The sequence below is a fragment of the Coloeus monedula genome (genome assembly GCF_965178545.1).
Source record: "Coloeus monedula genome assembly, chromosome: 1".
NCBI lineage: Eukaryota > Metazoa > Chordata > Aves > Passeriformes > Corvidae > Coloeus > Coloeus monedula.
Genome location: NC_138781.1, coordinates 104,342,316 through 104,360,247, shown reverse-complemented (window position 1 = coordinate 104,360,247; position 17,932 = coordinate 104,342,316). Strand labels below are relative to the sequence as shown.

At 37.8% G+C, this 17,932-nt stretch overlaps 1 protein-coding gene across 1 annotated transcript in view; it reads left to right on the top strand.

Annotated features, from left to right (window-relative positions):
- Positions 1–3,638: 3,638 nt before the first annotated feature.
- The window catches only part of CDH7 (cadherin 7), a gene marked incomplete at both ends in the record, with an annotated part of 72,122 nt that continues 57,828 nt past the window's right edge, over positions 3,639–17,932 (top strand). Inside the window, one exon of the mRNA XM_082303179.1 lies at positions 3,639–3,848. Within this exon, the coding sequence (XP_082159305.1) occupies positions 3,639–3,848 (210 nt within the window). The remainder of the gene's footprint in view (positions 3,849–17,932) is intronic.

Here is a 17,932-nt window from a genome sequence, read left to right as displayed (position 1 = left end):
GTCCAGATCACATAACGCTCTCCAAATTACACACCGGTTCTTTTACTTTGTATTTTTCATATTTGTGATTGCCAGGACTACCCATAAAGCAAATAGGGAATACAAGCTTAGATGTGAAAGCTAGAGCTTAATGCTTTAAATACACTAGTAGACAATTTTGTTTTTAAAGGCCTAAGTTACTTTTTATGTTGGCAAACTGTGAATGAGGAGATATGATTGTGTTTTGCCCCTTTTTGGGGAGGGGAGTAGCATTTTGGAGGTCAGAAACAAGATGTAAAGATTCACTTTTTTTCTAGGTAGTTAATGGTGTCAATTACAAGTGTAAATAGTTCTCAGTTTTGTATACTCTGAATCTTGTTTGTGCAGAAAAGATAGCATTTTATAAAAGAGCATCTTTAAACAAAAAGTACAAAATGGTTGCAGGTCAGTTTTGCCATCACACTCAAGTCAGTAAACACAGATGACAGTGAAGACACTGGAATCAGAGCACTGAATACCCTCTGTTGCTGTCAGGGTTAGTTTTATCTACTGTTGCAAATGCAACCCTGAACACTCAAGTTATGCCTTAATGGGGAAAAAACCATCAATACTGTCTCTTAGTTTTCAGTTTTATGAATGCTGTGACATTGCTTATGGACTTGACACTTACAGACTTCATAGAACAGGTGATGTTGAAGTGCTAGTTATGCTTGGACAAAATTAATAAAAAAATCTGTAAAAATGTATCTATCTATCTATCTATCATCTATCTATCTATCTATCTCAGTAAGAAAGGTAATGGAATGCAATTTAATAAAGAATTATTATCAAAACAAAAGTGATTTTTAAATACCAGAGACTTCTGCTTTTGGAGGTATCACATATAAAAGGCAGTATGCTGGAAGAACTGTAAATAGAAACCTAAAAAAAGGGCCCTAAGAGGAATAGGAAGACTTATCCCGAAGAAGAGGAAAAAGGGAGGGAAGAGTGTTTCTGAGCAGAAAGTGCTGCCACACAGCTGAATAAAAATAATTGGAATTTTGGGTCTGTGTGGTGAAAGTATTTGAGAATGAGTAAACCACAACAACGTTTTTTTTTTCCAGGAGGTGTGAGTATTCTGCTTTTCATCAGATTGTGCTGTCTAGCATATGGACTGTTTTTCAGTTGGTATTTTGGGTGCATTTTTCAGTTCTGTGCTGTGGCGTGTGGCTGGGGACCATGGCACTCCATATGGTGGCTTTCATACTTTCCTGCAGGTGTAAAAGAAAGGATATAAGAGAACACTGTTCGAGATAAAGGTTAGAGCAATTCTAGGTTTGAAATGTCTGTTCAGAGCAAGAACAAGACATTTCAAACTGCTTAGTGAAAAGACTCTAACATATTGTAAATGTTTTACTGACATTTCTTAAGAAAATCCATTTTGTATTTTTATCTCTGTTAAATAACAATCTGCTGCCTCTTTGAAATAAACTGACAGTTTATCAATATCAGATGTCTTTAACATGATGCAACTTAGACACAGAGAGGGAAATCAAGGATGCATAAACAGCCTGTACTACAAACAACACTTACCGTAGTTGAACAGAGCAGTAGGAAGTCAACATATCACAGGGAAAGCACAGCTACTTCCTTAACACTCATTGGCAGCCCTGTCAGTAATTACTGTCATATGGTCATGATTCACTCAAAGGACCAGATTAAAACTGAGCTATGACTAGTTGGGATTAATCATTTCAAACTATCCTCTTCTAACGAGGATGACACCTGCTTGTTAATCCTGCCGTGAGAAGAATTTTGGTCCATGTTATAGTGATATCTTTTATAACTGTAGCATCATGTTTACAAAATTAGGGTCTTTGGGTAAGACTTGCCTATTCTCTTCATTTTGCCTGTAGGGAGACACTGGATTTGCCCATATGGAAGCTTTCAAATTGCTGCTGCTTAGCAAACATGCTCAGTGGGTTTGTGGTTTTATCCCACCAGCCTCTAAGCAAAGCCTTTCTGGTGCAGGGCAGTACCACAGAAGGGATTACTACAAAAAGGCTTTAAATACAGTCTGTAATCAGAAGAGCTTTTTATTTGTTTCATGTTTCTGCCCTCTAGGTACCTTTGGCAGCACAATGCATAGGCATTCTGCTGCTGAAAGAGCCTGACATACTGAAAACAGATAGTGGATATCACATTTCACTCAGTTTTAGTAGTGATGGGTAGGAATATGATAATCAGTCCAGAGTGTTTAATGTGTACGTGATTTAATGTCTAGCCTTTTTAGATTAATTAAATGTAGAAAGGATGAAATCTTCTTTCTACCATGGCTTCCTAAGTAGCAGCAGTTCACTCCAAATTAATACCCTGTTATCTATTTTAATTTCACCCTTATTTCCACTTCATGTTTAGCACTTCATAAATGCTCCTGTGCCTCAGTGCTCACTCAGACAAGGAGGATATCTATTTAAGAGACAGCTTTGCTTACCTGGTGATTCCCCCAAAAGGCAAAGCTCTGTTCAGCTCTGACTGACAGAATTTATACTTTTAAAAACATTATACTAAGTATGCATTTTTTCATGGGCAGAGAAGGCTCACAGTAGTAAAAGGCAGAAAAAGAGTCTTGTTCAAGTACTGAAGTTTGTGTTTCTAAAAAAAATAATTTTTTTAAGTTACTTCTATGAGTTATTAAATGATTAAATTTTGAAATAAAAACATACACAAAAAGATAAAATTTGTATGTGTTAGTGCTGAAAAATCATTTGTTATTAAATCAAGGTTTCATTGAAAACACAAAATGACATCATCTTCTGATCTTTCTGGGCATATTTCTGTATAAATATATAAAGTAGTCTAACATGTTTCTTATGGTGCCTGACATTTGCTTTAGGAATGTAGTGAAATTGAGTGGGGAGACTCAGGGCTTTTTACCAGGTCAGGTTCAGATCAGAACAAATCATAGCATCTGGTGTACTGTGACTAAGAATCAATCAAATTGTTCTGATTCATCTTATGCTCCTTCATTTTAGTTCTGAGTTATATGGGAGAGAGTTAAGCTAGGGTATGTCCCTGCCATTAATACAACTTTCTGCCTGTAGCTGGCTGGTAATTATATCATAATAATGGCAACTAAAGCAGACCATAACAGACAGAAGAGAAAAAATCAAACCAAATTACTGAAAATAACTACACTTACTCTGATTATTTTAAAGAGAAACAATTGTCTAATTTTTATTGGAAAAAATGGTGTATTAGGAGAACAGTCAGGAGAAAACTTTATGACTATAAATACAGTCGTATCAGCAGTATCATGCAAGGAGTTTGCTATAAACTCTCAGAGATTTATGTAAACCCATTGGTATTGATGAGGAGAAAATTAATAAATAAATAGTTTTGATGCATGATGTGAAAGCTGCAAAGAATTTGCATTCTTAAAAAAAAATTAAAATTCTGACAACAATTCTTTTCTTCTTCCCGGATAGGTACCCATTACACCATTTCTTTGGTGAAGGCTATTCAGCAGTGCTGACATCTTCCAATTGACCACTCTGCAAATTATTATCTCTGGACTCCCAGCTGACACCCTGCCGGAGGCTAGAGCTACTGAGACAACTGGAATTGTGCCTGCATTGGTCAAGGTTTTTTCTTTCACCGAGGAAAAAAACCCAGAAAAGATGAAGTTGGGCAAAGTGGAGTTTTGCCATTTTCTTCAGATACTAGCTCTTTTCCTGTGTCTTTCTGGGATGAATCAAGCAGAGCTCACAAGGTCCAGGTCAAAGCCCTATTTTCAATCAGGGAGGACAAGAACCAAACGCAGCTGGGTGTGGAATCAATTCTTTGTGCTGGAAGAATACATGGGTACAGACCCACTCTATGTAGGAAAGGTAGGGGATTTAAATAAACTTTGGAGGGTGCAGATGCTTGCTTTTTCATCTGTTCATATGGTGCAACCTAAAAACTGTCATTCGGTCAGCCTAGTTGACTTAAGTGAACAAAGTTGCATAGTTTGAAAAGGAAATAATCTTTAATACTTCAGATCAGCAACACATTTCTTGCAAGAATGCAAGGTTCCTGTTGTAATTTTCTTTAAGAGCTCTACATATTAGCACTGCTTGTTTAATGCAGTACAGTAAAAGTGTTTTGCCACCATTGATAGAAAGGAAATATTTATTACTTACACTAGATTTTAAAATAGGGGAACATAATGATGAATATTTTTTTTAAGAGTTAACAGCTAGTCCCAGAAAAAAAGAACTCTTGTATTACATTGTTTGCTCCCTAAAACTCAGCACTACTGAAAGCAAGAGAGAAAGAATCAGGCATCTGTGGGTGTGATGAATGGAAAGGAGGGCATGTCTGCATTACTGCTTTTCTTTGACATTGCCTGGCTGGCAGATTGGCACCTGGGGGCCTCGCTGTCCTCCATGCACAGCACAGCCTTGTGGCTTTACCTCGCCTGCGATGGGCACAGGTCCAGTACAGAGCCAGCCCTTTTACATCAGGGCATCCCAAATGGTTCGTTCTGCGTGCCCGTCACTGCACATGGAGCACGCTGAGCACAGCTGTGAATCCGGGACTTAGCTCATTTACTGCCTTGTGCTAGTGGGTAATACGCTGCCTTCAGCAATTATGAAGGGAAAAAAAAGCCCACAAAACAAAACCCCCTCTTGTGTTTCTCTGTAACATTTATGTGTAATCATCTTATTGAAAGGAAAACCCATTTTCTCAGTAATATCAGAATCAATAAATAGAGTTTCTCATTAAAATACAGCAAATGCATAGAAAACAAGGGAGTGACAGCTTTTAGCACAACAGCATGCTTACAGAAAAAGAGATGAAGTAATCTGAAATCCACTGCTTCAGATATACCAGTGCAATGAATTTCAGCTTACTTAATTTATCCTACTGAGGCAAAACCTTGATGTTTGTGTTAATACAGTTAAGCACTTAGAATTTAATCATGCCAACTGAATAATCAAGTTAAATAGGGAACTGCTTTCATGATTGCAGCTATGGTTGTGTTTAGGTGCTTTTCTGAATTGGGACTGGTACTTTGCATAATTGAACCCTTAAGAAAGGTGTGCTAGAATCAGAAATGTCATCTTCTATCACAGTGGTCTTGAAAGTTTTGGTGAAGTTTGATGTTATGTAGCAGTATCCATTCTGATGCCATGCAGCAGTTGGTTGTCTGTGTGAGTTTGTCTTTTAGGCAAATTTGTTCCCAGGCTGGAGTTTCTCTTGTGCCTCTGGAAATGGCCTATTTGGCATTCTTTCCTGCTGATAAAAAAAGAAGTGTGGCTTGCGAATTTGAATTTCTCTCCTGGAAAAGAAGCGTCTTGAAATACTCGAGTGAAGACTAGTTTTGATTCATAGTAATTCTCATATTCAGTCGATTGCTATATTATGGCCAAAAATACTGTGGTAGTGGTATAGTACATGATATTTGCATGTATGTGGTTATTTTTAGCTTCACAGTCTGCTCTTTCCTGTCCTTTACAAGAGTCCTAGCATTCACAAGCCGATATCTTCCAAAACACAACCTTTTCTTTTTCTGAAACAGTCTGTGCCCATCCTGCTTTTGTATCAGCAGTATGAATTGTTGGCTCAGGAATTTGTACCAGCAATCCATTTTGTAGGAAAAGCAGATAAAATTTTTCATGTACAAAAGGAAGGCCATCTTCCTGGAAACAGAGTCCTTGCTGAGCATGTTGTAAGATACAACGTGCCCAGCTCCTAACCTTCTCACTGCAGAGGCTGTTCACTGTGTGGCTCCTGAGGTGCAATCATGACCAAAGCTGCATTCCCACGCAGGGGAGCAAAAAGGTGAAGAAGTGATTTTCTTTCTGTGTCTTAACATATTATGTGCAGCACCACTCTGAAGTGAGCAGCAGTCACCTTCCTTCCCCTCTTCTTCCCTTAGAAACATAGTGGTTCTTGTTTCAAATCCTTTGCAGGCAGATAGGGACAGAGAAGACCAAGATTTGGATAGGAAGGTTGGGGTTTTTTTCCCTCTTTTCTTCTTCTTTTTTTTTTTCCCCCCTTGGTGAGGAAGCTACAGCAAGCAAAAAGCTGGCATAATTCACTTTTCTCATCAAATGAAGTGAAAGCACCAACCAGACTGTGCCAAGTGCTCTGCTTCTGGGGAGTCCAGTCCTGCATTGCCTTGCATTCAGGATGGTTTGCAGGGTGCCAATCTAACTGCACATCCAGGAAGGAGGGACCTTCCTCCAGTTTTTAAGGGCTGTGAGATAAAAAGGCTTCAGAAACACTCAAGCAAATGGAGCTGCAATGGGGAATACTGTCTCCCTGTCACTATTCAATTGTACTAAGCCCTGGGCAATTCCGGTTGTAAGGCAGCATTTGGGGGTTGTTAGGGTTATATGGCAAATCATTCAAGAGTTGTGAAATACCAATGTTAATTTCATGTTCAGCACTAGCTCTGTCCTCCTGGGTGTCTGCATTCTGACACTTTAATTGCATGATCATGCAGGGTAAAATCCTATTCCTTGTAAATAATGTAGCAGGATTCCTATTCACCTGAGTAAAACAAGCCTTTTCCTTAATTTTTCAGTGTTTTCGTGTTTGTTTAATGAGGCTTCAGATCTATACCTGAGGTATACTGCAGCCTTCCTTCTGAACATCCTTTTCTTGTTTTCCTAAATGCATGTGTATGTTTTTTTTAAGGCAGCAGGGCCTATTTCTCATGTGACTCTAGAGAAACCTCGGGAGCAGTTCCATTAGTTTTACTCTAATATGAGTCAGAGGTGACAGAAGTTTGGTGCCTTTTTTTATTCTTGTTTTTTTTTTTTTTTTAATGCAAGTTTTTCCTCTCTGTGGTATGAATTTTAATCATCTTGGATGTAATTCTGAGCACCTCTTGGGAAGTGCTTAACATGTAATCAGATTGTGGACTGAACCATATACGATTCTCTTCTGTCGGTCAGCACAGCATGTGCTATGTTCACTTGGAGGGCTGAAGCATTTAACTGTTTAACCCACAAAACTGTTTGGATAGACACTGTTCTCTTCCAGACATGCCATGCAGGAGATGAGGCAGCTAACTGTGATGCTAACTGAGCTAGAAGCATAGTTGGCTTCTGTTTTCTGGAAAATGTTTACTATTGCTTGGTAATATGTTTTTGTGAAATGCCTTACTCTGTATTTTCCATATAAATGATGTTAATGGAATCTGTTTGGGTGGAAAAAATAATAGTCTAGAGCAATTTTAAATTATTCAAAACATAAACACCTAAAATTAGGAAAAAGTGTATGCTATTATGTTGAGTATTTGAAAAGCTGTATATGGTCCTGTAATTGAAGTTTCCATGGGTACACATTGGCACAAGAGGATGCAGTTGAAGTAGAACTTGAACATTTTGTTGATACTTTTTTTGTTTTGTCACATAACTATCTGACATCCAGGATTTAGGGTTTTTTTGGTGTGGTGGTTTGGTTTTTTTTTTTAATGTCTTTTAACGTCTTCTGCTGCAAGAGTGTCAGTCACATCAAAAGCATTATAATGACACAAAATCTCTGCCAGTAATACTTTCATTTTTCTTATTTAAAAGTTTAAAAAAACAAACAAACAAAAGAAAACACAAATAAACCTGAAGAAGCGAAACAAGTCTGTGAACTCCATGTAAGATGCTGATTGATGGCTAGCTTCAATGTTTTCTTTTGAATCCAAACCAACTCTCCTTTTCCAATGGCTCTAAATTTAAGTATATTTACAGGACAGTTTCAAGCTTTTTGCTGAGTTGAACTCTTCTTTTCCCTTGAGATCTCACTAACATGTGAAGGACTGAAAATAAAAGACAGGGACTTATGACTGAGCACGAACCCAAGAAGGTCATATGTAACTTTGAAAAGCTCACTGGTAATTCTCAAAATAACACTTGGAACTCGTAAGATACTCTGAGTGTTGTTTTTATTTATAATGTAAGAACAAGTGTAAGTCCTAACCTGCATTTTAAAATCAAGAAAAAAGGTTAAATAAGTGAACTAAGAGCAAATATTTTCCTAGAGCTCAGATTCATTGCCTTCCAATACAATTTTACCTGCCTTTTTATTTTTCTTCTGACTGTTTAAGGTGAATTAACCTGTCGTATTCAATTTTCAAATGTGGACGAAAGTGCATAAGTGCTAATATTTGCATTATTATTTTCTGGAGTAGTGCAGAATGAGGGAAACATGAAAAAAATGCAGCAAACAAGCTGCTTTTCGCATAAAATTAGGTCATTTAAGAGAATTTGCTGGTTTTACAAGTTTTAAGAGAACTTACAGGCAGGGTGAGGAAAGGGTTTTTACAGCAGCCAGATAACAAGTTTATGTTATTATTAGCATAGAGAGTGGGTAGTTTTTTTCCAGTCTCCTCATTTTGGAGGGAAGGAGGCAGGATAGGGGAGGATACTGGGGTTTTGAGTTAATGCTTTGTTTTTCAAAGGTGTTGGTGAATGTTTCCATAAGGTGACAGAATTATTCACATACTGTATTTATCTGTGATGTGACCTTGTGTCAAGCCATACAGATCCAGTCAGCACTGGGGCTCTTTTCATAGAATCACAGCCTGACAATTTCAGATGTGGCTGATGAATTTTGACTGACTTGGATAATGAGTGTCTTTGCTAAAATACTTTAAGGCAGTGAGTACTCTGGAAGTGCTGGCCGCTCAGTCAAATTCAGACAGAGCTGTGGGAATATTACTGGCATTTTGGGAAATGGAGAGGAGATGGGGTGATATTACAAAGGCTAAATATAGGTAAAAAGGACTGGGCTGCCTCACTTGCACATAGTGAAGAAGGAGGTGAGTCAGGTGCAATTCCCTGCAGGGATCTGATCCTCCTACTGCTTCTAGAGGCACCCACAGGGACTAGGGCTCTCTGCTCAGCTTCCGCCTGGGTTTTTTTCCCTCCAAGCATCCTGTGCAAGGTAAATGTTCATGTCTGCTCTGCAAGTAAGCTCCTGGCTGAGAGTACCCACAGCTCTGCAGATTTTTTTTCATTTTCTACCACAAGTAGTTTTGGAAAAAAACATTCAAACAAACCAAATTCAGACCAACTATTTTTCATCTGTCTTTGTGGCCTGTATGTGGAAAACAAAGATGGCATAATAACTCAGAAAGAAATTTCCCCTCTGTTATATCTTTTTCTCCTTTTCTATTTGTGTTATCTTTACTTTTATCATAATCTTTGAAGCTCTGTTGTTTTATATACTCCCAGCAGGCCATTTATAAAAAGGAAAAAGCAAATCTGCTGTATTTCTGATATTTATCCATCTCAGGAACTCTTTGCTTTTCTGTGCTATGAAAATTGATAACAGTTGACCTTTTAAGTAAAATGGGACATGCCATTCCTGTTAAGTATTTTCCTACCACAAATGCTGCAAATGAAACAAGTGAACAGACAAAATAGTTGAGTCCTGCTTCCTTGCTTTATGTATTGAATAGGTCTTGGGGAAACGATGCTTCAGTTGTACTGCACAGGTATGATTTTACCATCTCATCTTGTTCTATCCAGTCCCAGTATCACACATTTTTCTTCACTGGATAGTCACTGTGGGCTTTGTGTTATTCCATGCTATACTTCATGTGGATTACCCTGAATAACTGAGATCTGACTGACAATCCAAATGTTTCCTCCTTAGTGTGCAGGACGAAAGTGTCTCTGGGGAGAAGGGTGAGATTAAGACACACAGGAAGAGTTATCCTAAAGAATAACCTAAAATCTACTGCCTTTTCCTGGTTGATTTCATCAGCCTGCACAGATATAGTGTAATTTCCTTTTTCTCTCTTTACAGGAAGTCTTCTTCTCTCATAGCTGAATGAATACAGGAGAAGGTTTTATGCCAGGGATTTAAAGTGATGACAATTTCACATGCCCAAGCACTAAAAGACAATTTGTATGTAATTTCATTATTAGAAGTGATAATAGAGTTGAGAGACTTATGGTTGGATACTGAACCAGAACATGTAGCTTTTTGATCTCTCAGTATAATATAGAACATTGATCCTTAACATGTGCCATTACAGAAGAGGAAGGTTAGTGAAGGTGATGACAATATCAGTAAATTAAGCAGCCCTCATATTCAATGGCACAGCCATGCTATTTATGTAATCCTGTAATACCAGTTCTGTATTTCATGAGACTGAGTCTCTACCTGCAGTGCTCTTCTCTGAATGTCTTTTGGGCATTGTTTAAAACTAAATTGTATGAGTCTCTGAGAAAATAGAAAAGCAAGAGTAAAAGTTGATTTTGCAATATATGTAGATGAGAGGCTCCTGTATGCTTGGCTGGTTATCAGAAAATGCCTTATTTTCAGGAGAACATGAGAATTAAAGTTCTGATGTCAGTCAAGCTGATGCTGCTTCCAACTGACATTTTTTGTGATGTTCTGACATTCCTTCTCCTTTTCATCTTCTGAGGTTGTTCTTGGTCCCTTAGTTCTTGTTATTGGCTGTCATCCAGCATCCAGTCTTATGTCCATCCTCTTATCTCACAATTCTGTGTTAATGGCATTGGAAATACAGCATTGTAAAACTTTGGCTATCAGGAACTTTGAGTATTTGCATTATTCTAAGACTAAGGAGGTCCGTTCATGAATTATTGGGCTAGCCAAAATGCAAGCAAATACAACCCCTGCTCTGAGGCAGTGGTCTTATAAGGCAAGAAGCAATAGCAGACTAAGAGGCAATGACAGAATTCAGAGGAATATAGTGTTAGTCAACATCTGAAAATAGTTTGAGAACAGTGGGTCACTAGTGTTGTTTGCTATGAAGATAGAATACTATTTTTTTCTGAAAATGAGAATCATGCAACATTTTAAAACATTATGAACATATAATAGAAAGTTCTTTCCTGCCTTCCCAGCATTTATGGATGACTAGCTGGTTGAAACTAAGTGCAGACCTATTTAATATCCATGTTAGTACAAGGCTACATCTTCTTTCAGACCTGTAAAGATAAAGGATGTTTTCCAATTGCTTTCAAAATATCAAACTGCATATGCTTTATAGTTTTACATCTTGTAGCCTGCTGTCACACTACCTTTTTCATGTTGCTTTTTTTTTCTTATACATCTTCTGTTAGCCATAAGTGTCTGTCTACAGACTCATTGGGCATTCATTTCATGTATTAAGTATTTTCCATGTGTCACAGTCTAAAAGTGCTGCCAGGACTGTTGCTGCCTTGTCATAATTATTCTGCTGAATTTCTTCTTTGCTCTACATTTTTTTTTTTTTAAATATTATACTGGATTTCTGAAATTCCTTTGTCCTTTTCTTTTTTTCAGTAATCACTTAATAAAATAGCACCCCTGTACATATGTCAATGTTTCAGTGCTAACTTTAACCAGTTAAAGAGAGGACATGGGAAAACATATTTAAAGATCATGAAAAAAATCAGAGAATTGTTCCTTTGTGTGCAATAAGCTGGCTTTTACATAAATATACTGGTGATAAGTACTGGAAAATCTCTTCAGTATAATCTTTTTCTCTCAGCATTATGCATTTCCTTGGAGAAGATAGCTGAGCTAAGTGCTAATGGTGGAACTGCTGAGAGAAGAAAGATGTTAATACATTAGGTTGCTCTCTTCTTTTAGGATAACTATTAGCTACCTTATGCTACCAGCATTTTCTCTGCCACTTTTCCACTGGAAGAGACACTTACTGTCATGTAAATTAGAGATAAGTAACTCTTAGAAAAGGCTGTGGAGTGTGTGCTCTAGAAGAACTCTAATTCTGTCCCAACTGTCCAAACCATGGTCATGGTACGAGTACCAGCCTATACCAAGAGCAGAAGTTTGAGGATGTCATAATGCTCAATCTTTCATCATTTCAAGGTTATAAGAAGGAGGATTAGCCAGTTAAAAATATATAAATAAAATATAAATAAATAAATAGATTTATATTTATTAATATAAATAAATGTTGTGAACACCAAACCATACATCTCTTGAACTCAGTGTATAAACAGGAACCCCTCTAATCTTCCCTGGCAAGTGTAAAGCTTAGCCAGTGAGGAAGCTCATTGACAATAGACACTGATCTCCAAAATCAATAAATAGGTTCATAAAATTGAAGAATATATTTAGGATTATTTCTTGCAGATGTTCTTGAAAAAAACTACTACCGTTAACAGTTCTGTCAATATACAAATATTTGCTGATGTTACAGCCCTGTGCTCTTGCAAAAGTAATATTTTTGTTTATGTAGGTGTAAGGCACATAGTATGGTAGTAGCACTCTACAAGTCATAAATGTAGCAAAGAATAAGCGTTGTTTTTTCTTCAGATAAATAGGAATACTGAGACAAACGTAGCTCTTCTGCATACAGTAGTTCACGTGCAATTACTCATGTACCAGCAAACAAAAAATATGCCTTACTGACTTAGTCTCAAGCTGTCTTTTTCAGAATTCTCCCCTGGGAGAAGAAGATAATTCTAAACATTCAAGAAGAAGGCAAAAAGTTTTTTAGTATGTTTTGATAATTAAGTTACGCTGTTCATAGAATAACTGAAGATTTAGTCCAGAATCTTCAGATCAGTTTTATTGACCCTAGGAGACCACTTGAGAATATTAATGTTGCAATACAATTGTCTGGTCATTTCAAAATTGAATTTTTAACTGATATTTTATTTTGTAGATTAGTAAAAGAGGAATAGTGAGGTCTGATTTGCAACAGATATCAACATGTTCCACATTTTGATGGTGAAGAAACAGTGCCTTCCTTTCATATAGTCCTTTAATATTCCTAAAGCACCGAAGGGCTGCATTGTGGCTTATGTGGATGAAAGGGTGTATATTAAGAACAGCTAAGGACTGTCTGACATAATATTCTACCTACATCACAGGAAATTCTTAGGCCGCCTCTGAATAGAAAGAAAGAAATTTAAGGTTATTTTCCAGGTGATATAAGGAGATTTTGCTGCATGAATTCCACAAAATGTTGCCAGAGTCATACTGTTTCATTTAGTTTTCCTGCTTCTGTAAATCATAAGAAAATACCTCAAGGATTAGAGAGACATGCAATTCTGTTGCTGTGGAGTATGTGTGAGAAGAATTGAACGCAAAAAAATTATTTTTCATTTGAAATGCTTCCAAAATATGGAAAATTTGGTACTTGGATGGTACATGTGTAAGGATGATAAGCTGCTTAAACACTTCATACTGAGGTACCAAATTGTAACCCTGCTGACGAGGCAATCAGGCAATTGATTTTCCTTACAAGGTAGGCAGGTGCTGTATTAGGCAAAGTTTAGCTTGTTATCCTGTAACAATGAAAAGTTTTCAGACACAGCTGGGAAAAGCAGATGGTCATTTCTTAAGTTTCCATAATCATGGTATAAACGTAATGCCGTAAATTAGCAAAATACTTAACTTGCCTTTCTTACACAATTTATACACACTCTATGGGCAGAGTAGGCATTTGGAAAAGTGCTTGGCATATTTTTATGTTTCTTTTTTAACTGGCAGGGCTATAGTGCTACATAGTCTATATATTAAAAACTGTTTAAATAATTCCACTTGCTCCTGGATGTTCGTAATCTTCATGCATATGTAGACTGTTATCCTTCCCACCCATCTTTCACCCTTTACCACTTAACTGTTGCTTAGCCAAGCAATACTTTTAAAAGGTTTTCCTTTTGAGTCAGCACTGTAGTCCTGTCTTCATCCATACTGCTCTTTTATTCATCCTCTCCTTTTTTTGAATATCTTCTTGACAGTGAAAAGCCGTGAACAAAAGCACTCTATTGTAGCTTCATCTAAACAGGAAATAAGCCAAGTGAAACTGTTACTTCCTTTCTCATTTTAAGATTCAAATTGCACTATTCATGTTTGTTTCTTTCTTTGCAAGTTCATGTCCACCACCATGCTGAGGATCTGAAAGCATTATTGCTTTTCTGGTTTTTTTCTTTATGCTGAATCAAGTGTACTTCTGAGTGCATATCAGTTCCAAATCAAAGGAAATATTAGTTGTTTGAAATGTTGTTTCCATTTATTTGACTGACCAACCAAGTGAAGCCATGTAAAACAAGGTTTTATGTAGCAAACATGCAGGAATTAGAATGATAGCAGTGATGAAGCATATACACAAATCTGTATATAAGTCTAGGAAATAATGGAGGGACCTCACATTGAGGAATAATTCCTGCTTGTACTGACACATTTTTTTAAGTCAGATTTGTCATAAGATTCAAAGAAAATGTGAAAATTCTAGTCTTAATGGTTTTAGTTCAGGAAAATAGAGATTGAAAATGTTAAAGGGAAGAAAAAGTATCCCAAAGAGTAAGTGTGAGAAGTGAAGGAACATGATAAAGCATTTTGCTTTGTTTTACTCACTCTGGAGCCTGATGTAAAACTGAAAGCAACATACCAAAGCAAACAATGAGAAAATAAATTTAGATTAAGGTATAACAATCTAATCACAGAATGGGTCAGGTTAGAAGGAACCACAGTGGGTTGTCTGGTCCAACCTCCCTGTTCAAGCAGGGTCATCCCAGAGCATGTGGCATAGGATTGTGTCCAGACAGCTCTTGAATATTTTCAGTGAGGGAGACTCCACAACTTCTCTGGGTAGCCTGTTCCAGTATGTGGTCACCTGCACAATAAAAACATTCTTCCTTGTATTCAGGTGTAACTTCCTGTACATCAGTCTCTGCCTGTTGCCTCTTGTCATATTGCTTGGCACCACTTTGAAGAGTCTGGCTCCATCTTCTTTGCACCCTCCCTTCAGACACTTATAGGCAAAGGTGAGGTCCCCTTTTAGTTGTCTTTTCTCAAGGCTGAATAGACTCAGCTCCCTCAGGCTGTCCTTGTAAGAGAGATGCTCTAATCCCCTAGTCATCTTTGTTGTCTTCTCTTTGACCTGTTCCAGGAGCTCCATGGAGCTCCAGGATCTCTCTCTTGTACTGAGGAGTCCAGAACTGGACAGAGCACTCCAGATGTGGCCTCACCTGGGCTGAGTATATGGGCAGGATCGCCTCCCTTGACCTGCTGGCAGTGCTATTCCTAATGCAGGCCAGGATACCACTGGCCTTCTTGGCCACAAGAATACACTGGCCCATGCACAGCGTGTTCTCTGCCAGGGCCTCCAGGTCCTTCTCCAAAGAGCTGCTTTCCAGAAGGTCACGTCTGGTCTGTCCTGGTCCATGGGGTTATTCTTCCTCAGGGGCAGAACCCTGCAATTAATTGCCTTTGTTGAATTTCAGACAGTTCCTTTCTATCCATCTCTTCAACCTTTTGAGGTCCCTCAGAAGGGGTGCCCAGCCTTCTGGGATATTGGCCACTCCTCCCAGCTTTGTGTCATCAGGGAACTTGCTGAGGAGGCATCTGCCTTTTCATCCAAGTCATTGATGAATAAGTTAAATACTGGATGCAGTTTAGAACCTTGGGAAACACCACTAGTAACAAGTCTCCAACTACACCCTGTGCCACTGATTACAACCTTCTGGTTCAGCCAGGTCTCAATCTCAATCTCAATCCACCTCACTGTTCACTCATTCAACCCACACTTCCTGAATTTGCCTATGAAGATGTTGTGAGAGACAGTGTTGAAAGCCTTGCTGAGGTCAAAGTTGATAATATCTGCTGCTGTTATCCATCCTGATAGCTGTTTCATCGCAGAAGGCAATCAGGTTGGTCCAATGTGATTTACCATTAGTGAATCCATGCTTACTACACCTGATCACCTTCTCATCATCCACATGGATAGAAATGATCTTTTTAATGAGGCCAGGGATTGAGGCGAGGCTCAATGTATGGGTCTTGATTCCCCACACCCTTTGCTAAAGAAGCTATATGCATCTATATGGGTCACACATTGGTTTATGTCGCATCAATCCACCGCACAGGTTCTGGAAAGAAGGCCTGACTAGCACAGATGGAAAAGGAGGGCAGGTAACCACAGATCCAGTAACATCCAGGCTTGAGAAATATGCAGGGGAGTAGGTCTGTTAACTAGCAGATGCATTTGAAAGAGACAAAAAGGTAGGTAAAGTTCATTTTTAATTAAAAGAGGAAAATGCCATGTGCAGCAAGGTAATCTGTGACACAAGACATCAAAAGCAAATACCATCAAGAGAAAAACTAGTAGAACTAGGTTTTATGCTTCTTTAATGAGAGTAAAGAAGCAATGAATAGAAAATGAAGGATGTAAATATTTCTTATAAAACATTACTGGATAGGGCTAGAGAATTTGGAATTTGTTCAATAAGCCTAAAACTTGAGCAACAGAGTACCAAACAACACAGGACAAGAGAGAATAGCATTCCATACAGAGGTTCCAAGAATTACTGGGTCAAGAAAAAGTGTGGATAAATAAAAACACAACATGAAGACCTGGAGGAGTCCAAGCAAGTCCAAGGTCTCAGCAGATGGATGGAACGATTCAAATATGTGTAACTGTCAGGGGAGTAACTGGACTGTGTCCAGACTGTTTCCAAATTAAGAGCCAAAAATTGAAATGATGAGTTCTCTGGTCTACCACTAAAGAAGGTAGCTTGCACCTTACAAAGCAAATTTTTCTTGGGTGTTAAAGGGATGAAATAATGACACCCATGGTTTCCAGAACTTTAGTAGACACCTTTCTTTCTAGACTGGTATTTTGACATTGATCATTTCATGTAACTATATTTCCTCCCATCTGTTTCTAGGCTGCGTGAGAATTTTTTCATGCAGACTAATTTCAGTGTCCTGTCAAAATTAGATGCTGTTCCATACTATATAAGTCACAGTATCACATTCAACAATTACCATTAATCTATTATTTTAGTAAGCAGAGATGGGTAGACGATGATGGTCCATTCTTCTAGTCTGATGACAAAATCATCTTTCTGGATTTTTTTTTTTTTTGGCAATTTTACTTCTAGTAGCACAAAGTGAAGTCAATGGCTGCTTTTCGTGTGGGATGATACAGACTGAGGGCCCAGGTGCCTTGTCAGGCCTCCAAAATACCTGCCAAGCAGAAAATGAGACTGTGAGGAAGACGGAAAAATTAAGATATCCACCTTGATGACAGATCCTTCTGATTTAAAGATATAAGGGTCTGTATCTGTATACTATATTAGAAATGGAAGATATTTACCTTTGCTTCTGAAATTATGTTATCATCTGTGTTTTACATAGTGAGCCACCTTCCAGTTCTGATCGTTTAATGCATGCTTTATTCTATACTTAAAATGCAAATATCGTTTTGGAACACAGTTTGGGGCTGTAGCAGGATGTGCTAACAATTTGTGTCTCAGATTAAATTTTTGGAAAATTACTCTGTAAAATAATTAGCAAGCTAAAGGGGAGACACGCTGCAGATTCACCATCAAGGTTAGAAGAGTTACGTTTATTGCAGTGAACAAAATGATCTTCAATATCTCAAATTTTCCTGGAGTCAAACATTCCTGTACCTGCAAATAACCTTTACTGATAAGACAATTTCAACAGAAATTAATAGGAGTGCCATTGTAGAGAATCATGGAGTGAAACCAGATTTTTTTTTTTTTTGCTTCCATAGTAACTTGTATCTGGTGAAAATATGGATACAACTGAGGATGAATGGTACATTCAGAGTATTCTCAAAATCAAAGTGCATCTTTGGTTTCGCTGGTGGCAAGAGAAGTAGTGCAAGAACATAAGATAGATTTTCTTAAACATCAAGGCACTATTTAACAATGTTTGGCAGAGGATAAAATTACTTTATAAATGATGTCTTGCAAGGCAAGTTAAGAGTTATTATGTATATATTCCTGAAGTTGTGTGTCTCAGTAATCAAAAGACCTTCCCTTTTGTTGAGCCCTGTAAGTTTGGGCTCAACAAAAGCATTTAATACTGTTACATTTTTTATCTCAATATTTAAATACCTTCAGGATGGAGTGTCAGAAGAAGCAGCAGGTTGTCACATGGGAAAGGCCTCTCAGGGCCCTGAATCTTCACATTGGCTTAGAAACTCTGGGCGTCTTCATTAAAAACAATATGATGGTTT